We start from the raw sequence: 16607 nt of genomic DNA, 5'->3' as shown, positions 1-16607 counted from the left end.
ATACAATATTTAATTTCAACTTAAAAGTCTTTGCAAAGGTGCTTTTCCCAATGAATATGAATGGAAAATTTAGTTAGCAGGAAATACATTTTTGATATCTATTTTATCACATAAAATCAAATTAACGATAAAAATTTCTTATCTTTATAGGATCAGTTACTGTACAACTACTAACTTCCTGGTAACTCAAAATTATGTGATATTTTAAAACTACAGAATTTAGATTTAGATAAGTGAATGTAAATATATCTAAAGCATACTTCTGAAACGAACATGGGTTTTGTTGATGTGGTCTCTTTAGGGTGGCAGCATACACGAAATACCAAGTGGTACTTGGTGGTTACATATGTTCCACAGTCCTTTAAAAATCCAACTATAATCTCAGTTCTCCACAAAGGAAATGCTACTCTTCAGAGTTTATCAAATCTAAGATGTCTTGGGAAGTATGATGCTTACTCAGGAAATACAGGTTGGGAGACGGAGAGAAAGGAGGAGGGCACTTTGCAAATACTTTTGGGGACTGAATGGTGGTAACTTTCCTGCCTCACTCAAAGGACATATGTGAAGAATGTTTGGCAAATACAAAACAAACTTTTAGTATACATACTTTAAAAGTATGAGCAATTTTAATGACTAAAATAACAAAAAGTGTGATTATGAAATGTAAAGGTGTAATGCTGCTACTAATTTCAGGATACATATACAATTTGAAAACAGACTCATACATGCAACTTCTGTAGAAAAGTGACATGGATTAGGCATTCACAGGCCACCTACAAGATTGGGACAAAAATCTGTGTCTCTCAGAATACAGGTTAGGAATTGGCCCATGTGGGCCGAAACCAAAAGTAGTTTTCTTTAGAGGTCCACATGAACTATCTTAATAATCTTGGTATGACTATTAAAACCTAAATATTTGCAGTCACAAAACAGATTCCTAATACAGTATTTAGATAGGTCAGATGCAGCATCTGGAGGCGATGAAGGGTGAGTGGAATAGGCGCATACTGTTTCACCACCACCAAATGGAAGGCACCCATAGTACCGCTGCTAGTATTGTTTATTTTTACCTTGGAGTCCTGGAAACATGTTACGGCAAATTCAAGAAGCTTAAAGAACAGATATGGATACTGGAACCATACTTTCCTCAAAAATAAATAAATAAATACATACATAAAATTTAAAAAAAATCCAAAAATTCATAGGAATAAACAAAGAGTGCCAACAAGCTTTACATGCTCAATGATTTTTCTGTTGCAGGGAACCTTTCACCAGGGCTAAAGTTCACTTGGAGGGAAAAAAAAGTCCAACACCCTCTAACATAAGTTTATGTTGTTAATTTAGGTTAATTTTTAATTAGACTATCTAGGTTAGCTAGGCAGTCACATGCATTATTATAAGCAATCTGCCCACAGATCAGGGTATTAACTAATGTTAGTAATCCACTCGTAGTTAGATTTTATGCCTTAAAAATTTCTGGACATCTATAAACAAAATTGTTGAGAATAATTTAAAGTATTTTTCAGGTTATCCCGCAATAACATGGAAAAATCCTGTTGAGAATTCAGTGTTTTGTAGAAAGGCTTTTTCGTCTAATGATGCCAGTTACAGAATATATTTTAGGAGGGTCTCTTCTATAACCAATCATATCAAGACACTGAATAAAAAAACCAGTATGCGCCTGGGTCTATTCCTCTGAGTTATAATAGATAAATAATCTTCTCTCCTACTTAGCAAAAACTTTAAAATCAAAAGAAAATAAAAGTTATTTTTAAAAAGATAAAAATAAGTTATGATCACATGGGATGTATTCCTTTTCTAGAAATACTCAAATTATTTAGAGCTGTGTCACTAGATCTAAAACCCTGACAACATTCCTAGTTTTCTTAACTTAGAAATAAAGGTAAGGCAGAAACACAGCTCATGCCTGATACTAAACAAAGGCCAGTTTCAATGGGCCCAACAGATGATAAGCTGCAGGATTCACACTAGTGACTGTGGATTACTGCTCTACTCAAAGCAAATGCTTATACATTTTGAGAAAACCGAGACACACAGGCAAAGACCAAAACCAAGAAACAAAAACGAAAGCCAAACCACACCAAATAAAAGTGTACCTCCTGAAGACAGCAGCTATTTTAACTACCAAAAGGTGTGTTTATGTGTACACATGACAAGCAACTTTGCTGGGGTATACAATAAGCTTTACATATTTAAAATGCACAGTTAGGTAAGTTTTGACATGTGTACAGAGACGGAAACCACTACCACAATCAAGAGATACACAGTTAACTGAATGCAGGAACACTATTCCTAGCATATAAGTGACAATGTAGTATATATTAAAATATATAGTATAAACAGAATATCACACAACAGTAAATCAAGATTACATAAAATGGCATAAAGTAATTTGATTTATATTGATAAACGTTCATAAAGACTAAAAAAAAACAATGACTTCAGACAAAGCAAGGAGGGTAAAAATAATGAGTCATTGGTTTAAATATTCTAACATGTCTCTTTCTGAAGAAAAAAGTGGCATACAGTGAACTCATCAGATGGAAGAAAAACGCACACCAGGTCAGACTGCACTTAAGGTGCAATTTGTTCACTAGCATTGATTTACAAGAACAGGATTCTTTTCCTCTTGCTCCATTAAGGTAGTTTCTAAGACTCGATGATATAAATTCAAGTTAAAAAAACAACGACAACTATATTAAGCATCGGAAACGTGACAAATGTAACCAGAGTAACACACATTTAAAATCTTTTTCTTTTTGTATAAAAGGTGTGTACAGTCAAGCTGTGCTATGTATAAACTATTTAAACTTAGACCACAGTCCCTAAACACATTTCAAACTTGCACATAAATCAAGAACACACATTTTAAAAACAAGATCAAAAGTTTAAAATTATACTGTTAATACCTTGTTAAAAATCTTAAAAGCTCTGGAGTTAGAAAACATTCCTTTTGCCTAATGTTTCTTTTAAAAGTCTTACCTCTTGTTCTCTGAAGGACTGGTTATTGACATCTAGGACTCGGATGGTCCTTTTAATAGGTAGGAGACCTCCACTCTCATCATGTGCCACCATGCTTCCCAAGTACTCCCTCAAACCTTTCCAATCAATCCACACCGAGTCAGCGCCGTAGCGACGCTAGGCAGAGGCACACGGGCTTTTCTTCCCAGAGCTCTGCCGCCCTCCGCAGCCACGTGCCCATGCCTCTCGCTGTAGCAGACGCTTCTGAGAGCCGCAGGCAGCAGGCACGGACCCCAGGGCTCGGGGGCGGGGCCACAGCCAAGCGGGCCCGGGGGGGCGGGGCCCACCACCACGTGACTAGTTAACTGCGAGCAAGGCACACCTAGGCCTCTCAGCTTTCGCCCGGGAGGCGAGTGAAGCTGGCTTCAAGTAGGACAGAAACTTCTCTTCCTGGTTTAAAATGCATTCCAGAAGGAAAACAAATTGTTACATTATCTACTCTAGTGCTTAGTCACAGGGAGACTTTTCCTATAAAACCCTATTGCCTGGGATTAAGTTTAGTATAGACAACTTGACAACTCAAGGAAATAGAAATTCTTGTTCAATAGGGCTAAATCAATGTATATAATGAAGACAACCCTAATTTTCCAGGAAACCTGCTTTTATCTTACAGAAGTGCAAGCACATTCACAATTATAAAATTATCTAAGTCTTTAAATAGTTCCCACCACTTTTTCTTAAGACTAGCAGGGTAAATACAGCAGGTGCACTTCTGTTATGTCTCTTCCAGAAGAAAATCTCCCATGAGGTTACAGGTAAACAGGGCTACTTCAGATTTCAAAATTCAGTATTTCTTAGACTTAGAGGTAGATATTTTTTCTGTATTTTTAAAAAACTTGATCTGTGTACTAGATATTTTATAACAAAAGTGATTTGTTCTATATGTATATAGTATACATAGCATATAATTATGTATATATTATATATGTGTATAATATAACAGGGTCCTTCTCTAAACTGAATTAACTGATCTTGATATAGTCCTAACAGGGTCAAAAGACTGCTTAAAACGTCTTGCATTTTACAGGTGAAGAAATGAGGCTTACAGAGGTGAAGTGACAATGACAGTGACCAGCGACAGTCTCCAAATTTCTAGCCTAAATCTTTTCCTCTATGGAGCAACACTACTTTTGTTGGCTTGGCAGGCCTGCTGTGAAGCAGATTTCCTTTTAAACACAAAATTTGTTATTCTATTTGGAATGGTAAAATTTTATACTATAAACTATAATATGATGCTAGTATGTTGGAAAAATATTTCTATTCTTAGGATTTATTAGAATCAGAGAAATCTATTATATAAAAGTCAGTATTCTAAATACTTGGGGAATAAAAAAATAGGCTTCATATCTGCCAAAGAGACCACTGTATAAAGGTGGGCCACTTGAAGAGATAACAGAAGATAGCTTTTGCAAATTCAAAACTAAGGTGTGTAGCTAATAAGTGCTACAGGAGTTCCGGAGTAGAAACCACTTCAGGTAGTTTTCTAAGCTAAGACATGGCTGGGAACAATGCCAGGAAGAGGTTTAATATGTTATATGTCTGTGGGGCCTTGAATGTAATCCTTTTCATAGATTTGAACAAGAGAAAATTTCGAGGAGGATGAGGCAGTGAGCCCACTGTGAGGTCACGGGCTGTGGGTAAAGATGGAACAGATGGCTGTACTCAACAGGTGAGAGAGATAATGAGAGCCATGTTGTAATAAGATATACATGACTGGTGTTTAAGATGGTTGAAAGATGACTGAACACATAATGCAAAAATCACAATCGGGCAATAAGAACTTTGCCTAAAGTAGGAGTAGTGGGGAAAAAGGAAAATGATATATGCGAGAAGTCACAGATGCCCAAAATTTTTTAAATAGGAGGAGTAACTGTTAGTGCAAATCAAGAAATAAGAAGGAACAAGCTTTGAAAGAAAGTTCTAAGTTACATTTTAGATATACTGAGTCTGAGGCAGTGGAAGAACATGCAAATGAAAATATTCTGCTGGTAGGTGGAAATGTTGGACAAAAACCTGAAAAAGAGGCTGGAGGCTAGATTTAGACTGGAGAGTCAGATACAGAGATCAAAATCGAAGCTATGGGAGTGAATGAGACGCCTAGGAGAGAAAACTTGGACAAAAAGAACATGGTCCAAGGATCTAACTTTGGAGGAAAGCCAAGGGAAAAAGAATTTTGCAAAAGGAGTAGTTAGAAGGAAAGAAACAAAGCAAAAGCCAAGGGAAGAAAAAAAATGTTAATTACAGCAAAGAGGTTAAGGAGGGTAAGAAAAAAGCCACAGATTTAGTGATTACAAGTTTAATGAGAATCTCAAGTGTGCTATTTCAGTGGAGTAAAGATAGAGGCAAATTACAGGGGTTGAAGAGTGAATACAGAAGAATAGTGGGTGCAGACTATTTATAATGACGAATAATCTATAAAAAGTAATTGCCTAAGGTTTGCAGGAGAGTTGCTACTTCTTGCAGGAAGGACCACCACTGCCCTTCTGTAGCTACGTGTGTTTTATACATGAGATGATGGTAATAATTCATCTTTCTGTCTTATTTTTTAAAGTAATGGAGATTGGCTCTGTTTCATCATCTACTCTCTCTTGTCCAGTCTGCCCTGGGCAGTATGTGTGATGTGGTTGGCCTTAAGAGTGCATGACTGTAGAAGATATTTCCATATAGCATGAAAGTAGAAGCACCTGAGCAATTGCGGACTCCTAATTTTACGAACAGTGATCTGCACACATTCTCAGAGCTAATATGAACAGCCTAGGCTAGACCCCAGCAGTCCAGTTCAGTTAGCTTCATCAGTTAAAATATGGCGTTAAGTAAGGCCACACTTTACAGCCACATAGTTTCTAAGGGAATAAAGGATTACGTGCAGTGGGAGTTAGGAAAGAAGCAGCTGGGAGTTCTCCTGGGATTCTTACCCAATGTCTTTCTTGAAACTGTTTTTCCACTTAGTTCCGACAGAAATGAGCCAAGATAATGAGGAGAAGGAGTATCTTTCATTTTGTCCTTCAGCTGGGGACCCAAGAGGCAAAGGTAGAAGTCTTATATGTAGAAACAGAAATAGAAAACAGAGAGGGTATACTGATGACAGCCATGCTCACAAAAGCTCCAGCTCACCAACACTAAAATCTTAGTTTCATTTTGAATGTGCAGGTTTGGGATCTAAAGGTAGACAGCATCTAAAAAAGGAATGATGAACATGTGGAAGTTCAACTAGACTCAAGAATCTTGAGCCTTGTCACAATGCTACATAAAATCGGAGGGCTAAACAGGTCCTCTGAGATCATTCACCCATCCTCTTTAGTTTTCTCACAAGGAAACTTAACGGGTGGTGGTGAAAAATAGAAGAAAAATTTAAGGTCTACTTTGTGCTAGAGTTCTATACACGTTATCTTATTTAATCAACTCTATGAAGTACTTACTATCTCAGTTTTAGAGATGGAGGAAACTAGGACTGACCAAGTTTAAGAAACTTGTCCAAAGGTACCTCGTTAATCAGTGGCTTAACAGACCTGACTCTGGTCTGCTCAGCTGTTGTGACACTGTCCAGATTAAGATAACCCATGTAAAACCTTCAGCACATGTTCTGAGACACACTGAGTGCTCAGTATATGTTAGCTGACTTAACAGTAGACTAAGTTTAAAACCAAAGTCTCCTGAGTCCCAGGCTAGTGGCGTTCACTAAATTGCCAATACTTTTATAGAGGAGGAAACCATAAAAACGTTTGAGAGATTAGCTGACTTATAGCCTTTTTATAACAAGACATGAGATAGGTAAAAAGATAATAAAATAGTTCCAGTTGTTTAAGTTTAGAAGAGTTTTGTTTTTTTTTTTTTTGAGATGGAGTTTTGCTCTTGTTGCCCCGGCTGGAGTGCAATGGCATGATCTCAGCTTACCACAACCTCCGCCTCCCGGTTTCAAGCGATTCTCCTGCCTCAGCCTTCGAGTAGCTGGGATTACAGGCATGCACCACCATGCCTGGCTAATTTCTGTATTTTTAGTAGAGATGGGGTTTCACCATGTTGGTCAGGCTGGTCTTGAACTCCTGACCTCAGGTGATCCACCTGCCTTGGCCTCCCAAAGTGCTGGGATTACAGGCGTGAGCCACCATGTCTGGCCCAGAAGAGTTTTTTTTCTTTCCTTTTTTTTTTTTAAAGACAGAGTCTTGCTCTGTTGTCCAGGCTGGAGTGCTGTGGCACAATCCCAGCTCACTGTAACCTCTGCCTCCTGGGTTCAAGTGATTCTCATGCCTTAGCCTCCCGAGTGTGTCACCATGCCTGGCTAATTTTTGTAATGTTAGTAGAGACAGGGTTTCAACATGTTGGCCAGGCTGGTCTCGAACTCCTGGTCACAAGTGATCCAACCTGCCTCAGCCTCCCAAAGTGCTGAAATTACAGGCATGAGCCACCCTGCCTGGCCAACAGCAACTATTTGTATAACTTTCTACAAACAGTATAACTTTCTACAAACGGCATAACTGAGGCACAGATTGGTTAGCGTCTTTTGTGCAGAACATCTAGAATTTATAAACTTAACTGAGTTATGTAAAGGTAAAGATAATGTTTCTCTTATGTATAGAAAAGGAGTATTAGATTACTTACCTGTTCTCCCCCTTTCAAGTGAAAAACTGTTTGGAATTTAGAAATAAATTAGAGCTTAGGAATAATCATTAATTTTTTTGGTCTAGGCATTATTATTTACTTTTACCTGGAACAATAACAAGCAATTGGAAATTAGACTAGGGAAGCCATACTACAGGCAAAGAGAAAACAAAATCTAAGTTCTCTGCTGCCCTCTGCATGAGATATGGTGAAATGCAATTGTCAACCTGTTTTTAACTTTGTATTTTTAAGGACATTATATAAATGACTACATAAACAAGTTCTTAATTTGTGGAAAAATATGACCAGTAAAATCTGTATTGTCAGTCTTTGTACAGCCTTCATGCCTTATATTACTAAATTAAACATATATTTTAAAATGATACAAGTATATGAAAAAGATTCCACAATTCACAAGAAATGTTTTAAGAACTTTTTCTAAATATGAGAAAACTACATTCCATTTTAAAACTCTAGAGTTCAAGATTACAAGCATATACTCTGTATCTCACTAAAAATAGGTTAAAAAAATTTTAAATCTTACTGAAAAGGAAGTATTAATTGAAAAGTGGAACTTTTAAGAAACCAGAGTTCCAAAATATCTAGTAATAACTTAAAAACAAAAAGAGTTACATTTGAACTGGATGAGTATGAAAGAAATTAGTAATGAAGTTATATGTAGATTTCAGTCTCCAAGCTTAGTACTAAGAATTTGATTTGGGGGGAAAAAAAATCAGTTCAGACCAATTAAGTATTATTAGACACACTTTAAACAAAATAGTCTCATACGCTAGTAAGTTTGGTATTGTCAAAACAATGGTTCTTTTGTGCGATGACAACACAAATAGCCAATCCAATGGGATATCAGCACTGTTAGTGGTGACTTTTTATCTCAGGTAACGAATAACTTCCGGTAAAACGTAAGACCACTTATTCTTCTGTAACAGGCTGTTGAATGGGATTCCTCCCATTTTTCCCTGACCTTCAGTTAAGGCCCCAAACTAAAGACAAAACGATATTGTGTCTTGTGCCCAGCCTCCTGTTTTCTCAGCCCAATTTGACATTGCCATAGCAACTGGCTCCCCACAGGAGTGACCCCACAGTCCCTTGCCTCAGCTGCACTGTGTATCTCTTGCCTTCCACCCTGGGCTTCTTGGATGCTGCTGTGTGGCATGTGCACACGTGTAGCCGTGAGTGTGTAAGATGGACACCCGAAAGGCCACTTGTTGACTAATGGAGCACAGGAGCTGCAGGATAAAAGCTCCCCTCTTCAGTCCCTTGAGAGGAGAAGTCTGTGGTGTGTTTTACACAGCTCTTCAGAGGGTTCCAGTGAGATCTACCCCACTGCCCACGGTAGTGACAACTTAATTAGACAGTGCATGGGCCTCCTCTCTTTCACTTCCCCAGCTTGTTTCCTGGGATCATACCTCAAGAAAGACCACCTGTCAATGAGTCCTTGTTTTAGGCTCTGATTTCTGGAGGGAGAACCTAGGCTAAAATATGGACACTGAGATTGGTCCTAGAGATCAGAAACATAGGCTGGGACTCTGAAACAGACTCACTCACTAGTAAAATGCTGACAAGGACTACAGGTATGAATAGGGATGAGACACCGAGTAGTGAGGCAATGCCTTACATAGTAGTGGTGGCAAATGAACAAGAGAGGGGCAGTGGTAATTGTAATGACTGTAGTGTTGGCTGGCTTTGGTTAATTGCTTTAAAAGATTTGAAAAAGCAGCTGAGAGAACTTTCATAATCTTCTCAGCACCATGGTGGGAATAGCTAAGCGGGAGTCCCTGAAATTTCACCCCTTACACCTGGGCCAGGATGGTAAGTCAGAAGCAGTACTGCACACCAGGAGAAAATGCAGAGATTAGCCATCAAAGTTACAGACTGCACAAGTGATGGTCTCACTAGATTCTCATTCCATTTATCTGAGTGCCTCTTACAATAATGAGATGGACTGTGGTAAATGACAGTGGACCACTGTAAACTTAAGTGGTAGTTCTAACCTCAGCTGCTTTGTGCAACATGTCGAGTCTACTGGAGCAGACCAACAAATCATCTAGCATTTGTTACATGGTTATCGTTACTGATCAGGCCTATGTGCTCTTTTCAACCCCCATTAGGAAGAAGGGTCAAAAGTAATTAGCTTTTAGGTGTGCAGGACAGCAGCCTGTGTTTGCTCATGTCCTGAAGCTGTTCACTTTCTGTTTTCTGTCACGAAGTCAGCAAGGACCTGGATATTCCACAGAACATCATACAGGTCCATTATATTAATAACATTATACTAAAAAGACCTGGTGAATAGGAAGTGGAAAGTATTTTGGATATCCCAGTAAATCAAACGCATGCCACAAAAATTCAGGGGTTGCCATGTTGGAAAAGTTTTAGTAGATCCAACGATCTGGGGCTTTCTGGGATCTCCCCTGGACAGGAAAGGACAGGTGTTGCACCTTGCATCTCCTAGGCACAGTACTAGCAGGACTCTTCATCTTCTGCTGGGAGTATCTGCTATATGTGGGAATGTTGCTGTGATAGTTTTGAGTAGGTCCCAGAGCAACAGAGGTCTCTGTAGCAGGAGCTCCAGGCTCTGGTGCAAACTGCCCTGCTGTTCAGGCCATATGACCTGGTATAGCACATCAAGGTTGGGGTATTTATGGTAGACAAAGATGCTGTGTGATGCTCTGGCAAGGCCAGGAAGAGAACTGCAATGCAGAGCCTTAGGGCTCCAGAGCAAAGCTATGCCTTCTACGGCAGAAAATGACTCCGGTTTGAAAAGAAGCCCCAGGTGTGGGGCGGACCTAGTTAGAGTGAGGCCCTGGCTACGGGCATCATTTAACTGTGCTAGCAGAGGTGCCCAAAACAAACAGGGTCAAATCAACTGAGTCAGAAGGTTGGGAAGTACAGCAGCAATCTGTTATACAAAGGAAACGGTCCATTTGCGATTGGCTTAAGGAAGACCAAAGGGCACCAGTAAATAACATGAATAGATGGCCCAGACTGCCATGTAACCTAGTACATTACACTGGTACTTCTCCTTCAACTCCTCATTTAGGGGTGGAGTAGGTCTCTAAAGCCACTGAGAGAAAACTCGGGCCCTCATTCACACATGAATTAGCTTCATATGTTGCTATGAGCAGACAATGGACCACTACTACACTGCATCCCATTCAGGGGTAATCCTAAAGAGCGGGGCAAAGGAGAACACTTCCAGTGTCAGCAGTGCACTTGGTTGTTCACTGTGTGAAGGGAGAAATGGCGTGACATACAGACAGACACAGGCTCCTGGGCAGTGGCAAATGGGGTGGCTGATTGATTGGTCAGGAGCTTGGAAGGAACCAAGAATGAAAAGGTAGAAATCAGTTTTGGAGAAGAGGCATATGGATGGGCCTATGAGAACAGCCACAAAGTGGAAGGACCCTTGTCTCTCATGTTAATGCTTATTGAAGACTCTAAGGTGCCAGTGATTTACGTTGTGGATTCCAGTGCTGGTGCAACAGACCCGTGAGCACAGGAGCCACGATGGCAGGCATGAAGGTTCAGTGTACTCCATCAGCAGGGGCGCTCTTTTACCAAGGCTGCTTTAGTCACTGCCACTGGTGAATGCCTAACCTGCCAGCAGCTGAGAAATGACGTTGGTCTATAGTTTTCTTTTCTTGTTGTGTTGGCTTTGGTTATCAGGATAATACTGATCTGTTAGAATGGCTTAGAAAGTATTCCATTTTCTTTGATTTTCTGAAAGAGTATGAGAAGGATTAATGTTAATTCTTTTCTAAATGTTTGGTAGAATTTACCAGTAAAGCCATCTCATTCAGAGTTTTTCTTTGTGGAGAGGTTTTTGATTACAGAGTCAATCTTTTTACTAGTTATAGGTTTAGTCAGATTTTCTCTCCATCATTCAGTCTTGGTAGATTGTGTGTTTCTAGGAATTTGTCCATTTCATCTAGATTATCCACTTTTTGGCATACAATTATTCACAGTACTTTTATTAATATTGTGCTTTTTATTTCCATACAATATGGTAGTAATATCCCCACTCTCATTTTACTAATTTGAGTCTTCTCTCTTTTTTTCTTAGTCAGTCTACCTAAAGATTTGTTTATTTTGTTAATCTTTCCAGAGAACCATATTGTGGTTTTACTCTATTGTTTTTTTGATTCTATATTTATTCCACCGTTTTTAATTAATTTCCTTCCATCTGCCAGCTTTGGGTTAAGACTGCTTTTCTTTTTATTACCTCCTTAAGGAATAAAGTTAGAGTACTGATTTGAGATATTTCTTACTTTTTAATGTAAAGTGTTTACACCTGTAAGTGTCTCTCTCCGCAGTGCTTCTGCTGCATTCCGTAAGTTTTAGCATGTTGTGTTTTCATTTCCATTTGAAGGTATTTTCTAATTTCCCTTGTGATTTGTTTTGACTCATTGGTTGTTTATAATAATGAGTTGTTTAATTTCCACATACTTATAAATTTTTAAATTTCCTTTTGTTACTGCTTTTTAGTTTCACTCTGTGTGTTTAAAAAAAATGGTCTGTATGATTTCAATCTTTACAAATGTATTAAGACTTGTTTTGCAGCCTGACATATGGTCTATCCTGGAATGTTCTATATGCACTTGAGAAAAATGTACAATCTACTGTTGTTGGGTGGAGTGCTCTGTATGTCTGTTAGGTCCATTTGGTCTGAGTGTTAAGTCTTCTACTTCCTTATTGATTTCCTGTCAGGTTGTCTATCCCAATAGTTGGTAAAAATTAAAATACTAGGGAAAATATAGAGTTGAAAAGGGTACTCAGGTATGAATATTATCATAAACTGATAGAAAAGTATCCATTTGCCAAACATTTTGGAAGGCAAATAGACAATATTAACAAAACTAAAACTTGCAACCCACTTCTAAACATCTATAAGAGAGACACAAACATGGTCCCTCCTTGTGCACAAGAAGGTAAACTGCAGCACTGTTTTTAATATGAAAAAAATAAGAAATATACAAAAAATAGCCAGTCTTAAAAGACTGGTTAAATAGATTATGGTACCTTAACACACTATGGAATACAATATAGCAACCAAGAAGAATTAGGGAGCCTGCTTTATATGTACCAATAAAACATAAATTTAGAAAAGCAAGCTGTAGCATATATACACGATAATCACATATCTGTAGTCATTACACATACTGTGTGAAAATAGATAAATAAAAACAAAATGACCTGGACAAACATCAAACAATAACTGGATACTTCAGAGGTTGAAGGCAGTAAAAGAGGTCTTTAAAAAAGCAGTTTCAATTTTTTGCCAGAACAATGTATTCATATACTAAAAAGGAGGCATAAGTATTTAAATGCATTGCAGTCTAGGAATGATTAAACTTAAAGATAAATAGCTCTGTGTTGTTCAATGGCTTCTCAGAGCACTAATCGGGAATAATTGTTTTGTATTTAACTTTTATAGTTTTGGCCAAGAGCACCATTTTCTTATATCAACACCTGAACCAGCAGTTGGCTTTCTTTTTTGGACCTCTGTCACAGCAAAACAATGTTTTGTTATCTTATAAGGCAACCAGTAGAAATCATAGCTAAGTCAAAGTGCAGGTGGAGGGCAACAGTAAGCTAGATAAGTCACTAGGTTTCACATGCCAGCTAGCTTCACACTATTCAAATCTGTGCCTTGCAACATTATCAAATTCCCTGTCATGGTTCTAAAGAGGTTGTTTCTCCAAAGTGGTGTTTGGAATGTTAAGTCAGAAACTGCCAAGACATTATTATAATTATAAGCAATCACAATGCTTTTAAAATTATTTATCATGTATATGTTAGTTTATTAGGACTAAAACACTTATTATTATGTTTAATCTAAAAATGGCAGAGTATACCAATACTCAAAATATAACCCCCAGGCTGGGCGCAGTGGCTCGCGCCTGTAATCTCAGCATTTTGGGAGGCCGAGGCAGGTGGATCACGTGAGGTCAGGAGTTCGATACCAGTCTGACCAACATGGTGAAATCCTGCCTCTACTAAAAACACAAAATTAGCCCGGCTACTTGGGAGGCTGAGGCAGGAGAATCATTCGAACCTGGGAGGCGGAGGTTGCAGTGGGCCGAGATGGAGCCGTTGCACTCCAGCCTGGGCAACAAGAGCAAAACTCTGTGTCAAAAAAAAAAAAAAAAAAAAATATATACATATATATATATATGTATATGTGTGTGTGTGTGTGTATGTGTATATATATGTGTATGTGTGTATATATATACACATAGCCTTTTAACTTCTAGGGAAACTGAGATCCTAAATTTGAAGCTTCAGAAAAAGAACATACTTTAAAACCTTTTTTTAGAAGTGTTCTAGTTTGTGTTATGATCATTAACTATCAGAGTTAAAGAACTTAAAAGTCACAAAAATATGCTCAGTATTACTCGTGCCAGTGTTATTTCACATTAACAAAGTCAACAATCACTTTTGACTCTTTCCTATCAAAATAAAAAGGAAGGGTTGTAGTTGCTAACATACATAGCTGAGAAACACATTTGGAAAACTAATACTATGTTCTTTTAAAAATGAATAATTGTATATATAATACAGAGGCAAGTCAGCCCAATAAGACAAGGCTGAAATTTTACCTAGAGAAAAATCTGATAAACAATCACAGCTTCAAGACAAAATAGCTAATGATCCATAACATGAAAATTCAATTGGCATCAGAGTTAAATTCTTCATGTAAGATATCCAAAGTCCAAATACATAATACAATGATCATGTTATATGCTTATGTAAGTCCAAGGTCTTATGTCATTCATTTGACCTGTATTATTAATACTTCATTCATTCATTCAATATTTACTGAGTATCTATTTATATATATATATATAAAATATATATATATTTTATATATAGATATATATCATATATATATTTTATATATAGATATATATATCATATATATATTTTATATATAGATATATATATATCTCAGGCACGGAAGCAAATAAAGTAGAATGGCTCCTAGCAACAGGCATCAAATAATCGTACTAACAGATTATGTTTAGCTTATTACATAAAAACTGTTGTATTTAGATGTAAGTCCAAGCAAAAATCAGGGGGAGGGAGTAATAACTTTAAGAATGTCTCATTCTAGTTTTTAACTCTGGCTATACAGGAGAATCACCTGGTATCTTTAAAAAATAAAAAGAAAAATCAAATGTTCCTAGGTCCCAATGTCACCTATCCTTATTTCCTCCCCTATTCCTGCATTCATATATGGAATTGGTCTGGAATAGGGTCCCATAGCACATTTCTCCTGCTACACAAGCCGCCCTCAGGTGACTCTGACCTGCAGCCAGGGTTGAGTATCTCTGTTTTAGCCAATCATTATTTTCAAAGTATAAATACAGTTTAATGCTACTGGGATCATCAGAACTTCAAGCCTTTTGTTTGATTCACTATTTGTTACTGAGCAGGGTTTTCTATAGCTCTGAAAAGGTAAAAGTTAACTCTGTAGAAAACTCATGGCAATGCAAATAAATTTTGTAGGTAGAGATGCAGATGAGGATATTAATATTTTATATATAATTTGGTAATCTCAGTCCACCATTCTTTCCTTCAGTGATTAGTGTATGTCAGTATGTGCTAGTCCTTTGATCAGCTTTTCTATAATATTGGGTAACTCATTAATAAGTTAATTCTTTGACAGGTCTTTACTTTTAAAGGAAAAAAAACAAAACAAAACAGAGCAACTAGCATAACCAAAAAAAAAAAAAAAAGGAAAACCCACAAATAAAATCCACGACACAGAGAAAGATTACTCTTAAACCTCAAAATATGAGCAGAGTGACAAACCAGACAGTTATGAGGCCCACAAAGTATTAGCATTTGTGCATGATGAGGCAGAGGGATGGCACGGGGCTTTTCTGATGGCCCGGAGAACAGGAGAATCCCTTCAACCTCCCCTGAAGCCTCAATGGCATATTAGTCTCAGAATAGCAGCCTAATCTGGGAAAGGCTCTGAAGGATCCTGTTCTCAGGCTGAGAGCAAGAACAATGCCATGCAAATAGGTGCTGGAGCAGTCTGGCCCATGTAAACTCTCGAAACTGATACTTCTCTGAGAAAAACTCCTAGGAGTAGATTCCAGACTGAGAAGAACAGGGCAACAGAAGCAAAGACAAGAAAAGGTCTAGACAAAAGAGAAAGGGAGCAGAAAAGATCCCAGAAAGGATGAAACCATACTTTGCAAAAATCACCTTGTGAACATAACACAAGAGGGAGCTCTAGAGTTATGAAGCTGAAAAGGCTATTCTGGCCTATTCTTCTCACCATACAGGAAACTTACTGCACTGAAAAATGAGCAACAGAAATATTAAGAATTCCACTTAACACTATTATAAAGAAAGAGAGACTGGAGTAGAATCATGTCTCTACAGCGTGAAGTAAATTAAGAAAATTACAGAAGCTATGAAAAAACGTAAGACTCAGAAATTAGGTGACTGGAGAAGGAATTGAAATGAGAGGTAATAGAACTAAGAATTAAAAATAAAAAAATTATTTCAGAATGAAAAGTACAATGCTTAATGCATTAGGGAAAAAAGGAGGATGGCTTTAAAAATAAAAAGATAAAAAGTTTTGAGAAAAAGTAATAAATAGAAAAGATTTTAAAAGATGAAGATCCGCTGGGCGTGGTGGCTCACGCTTGTAATCCCAGCACTTTGGGAGGCCAAGGCAGGTGGATCACCTGAGGTCGGGAGTTCAAGACCAGCCTGACCAACATGGAGAAACCCCGTCTCTACTAAAAATACAAAATTAGCCGGGGTGGTGGCACATGCCTGTAATCCCAGCTACTTGGGAGGCTGAGGCAGGAGAATCGCTTGAACCCGGGAGGCAGAGGTTGCGGTGAGCCGAGATCGCGCCATTGCACTCCAGCCTGGGCAAAAAGAGCGAAACTCTGTCTCAAAAAAAAAAAAAAAAAAAAAAAAAA

At 37.9% G+C, this 16607-nt stretch overlaps 1 protein-coding gene across 2 annotated transcripts in view; it reads right to left on the bottom strand.

Annotated features, from left to right (window-relative positions):
- Positions 1-16607, bottom strand: part of NET1 (neuroepithelial cell transforming 1) — a 46185-nt gene that overhangs the window by 8688 nt on the left and 20890 nt on the right. The window contains exon 1 of one of the 2 annotated variants that reach the window (XM_025395776.1): positions 3004-3304. The exons of the other annotated variant lie outside the window; for it this stretch is intronic. Within the exon in view, the coding sequence (XP_025251561.1) occupies positions 3004-3096 (93 nt within the window). The 5' untranslated portion in view covers positions 3097-3304. Of the gene's footprint in view, positions 1-3003; positions 3305-16607 lie in introns of those variants that run through there. 2 annotated transcript variants of the gene reach the window in all.

The sequence above is a fragment of the Theropithecus gelada genome, chromosome 9, assembly GCF_003255815.1.
Source record: "Theropithecus gelada isolate Dixy chromosome 9, Tgel_1.0, whole genome shotgun sequence".
Classification (NCBI taxonomy): Eukaryota; Metazoa; Chordata; class Mammalia; order Primates; family Cercopithecidae; genus Theropithecus; species Theropithecus gelada.
The sequence above is the reverse complement of the archived record's forward strand: the minus strand, read 5'-3'. Positions and strand labels throughout refer to the sequence as shown.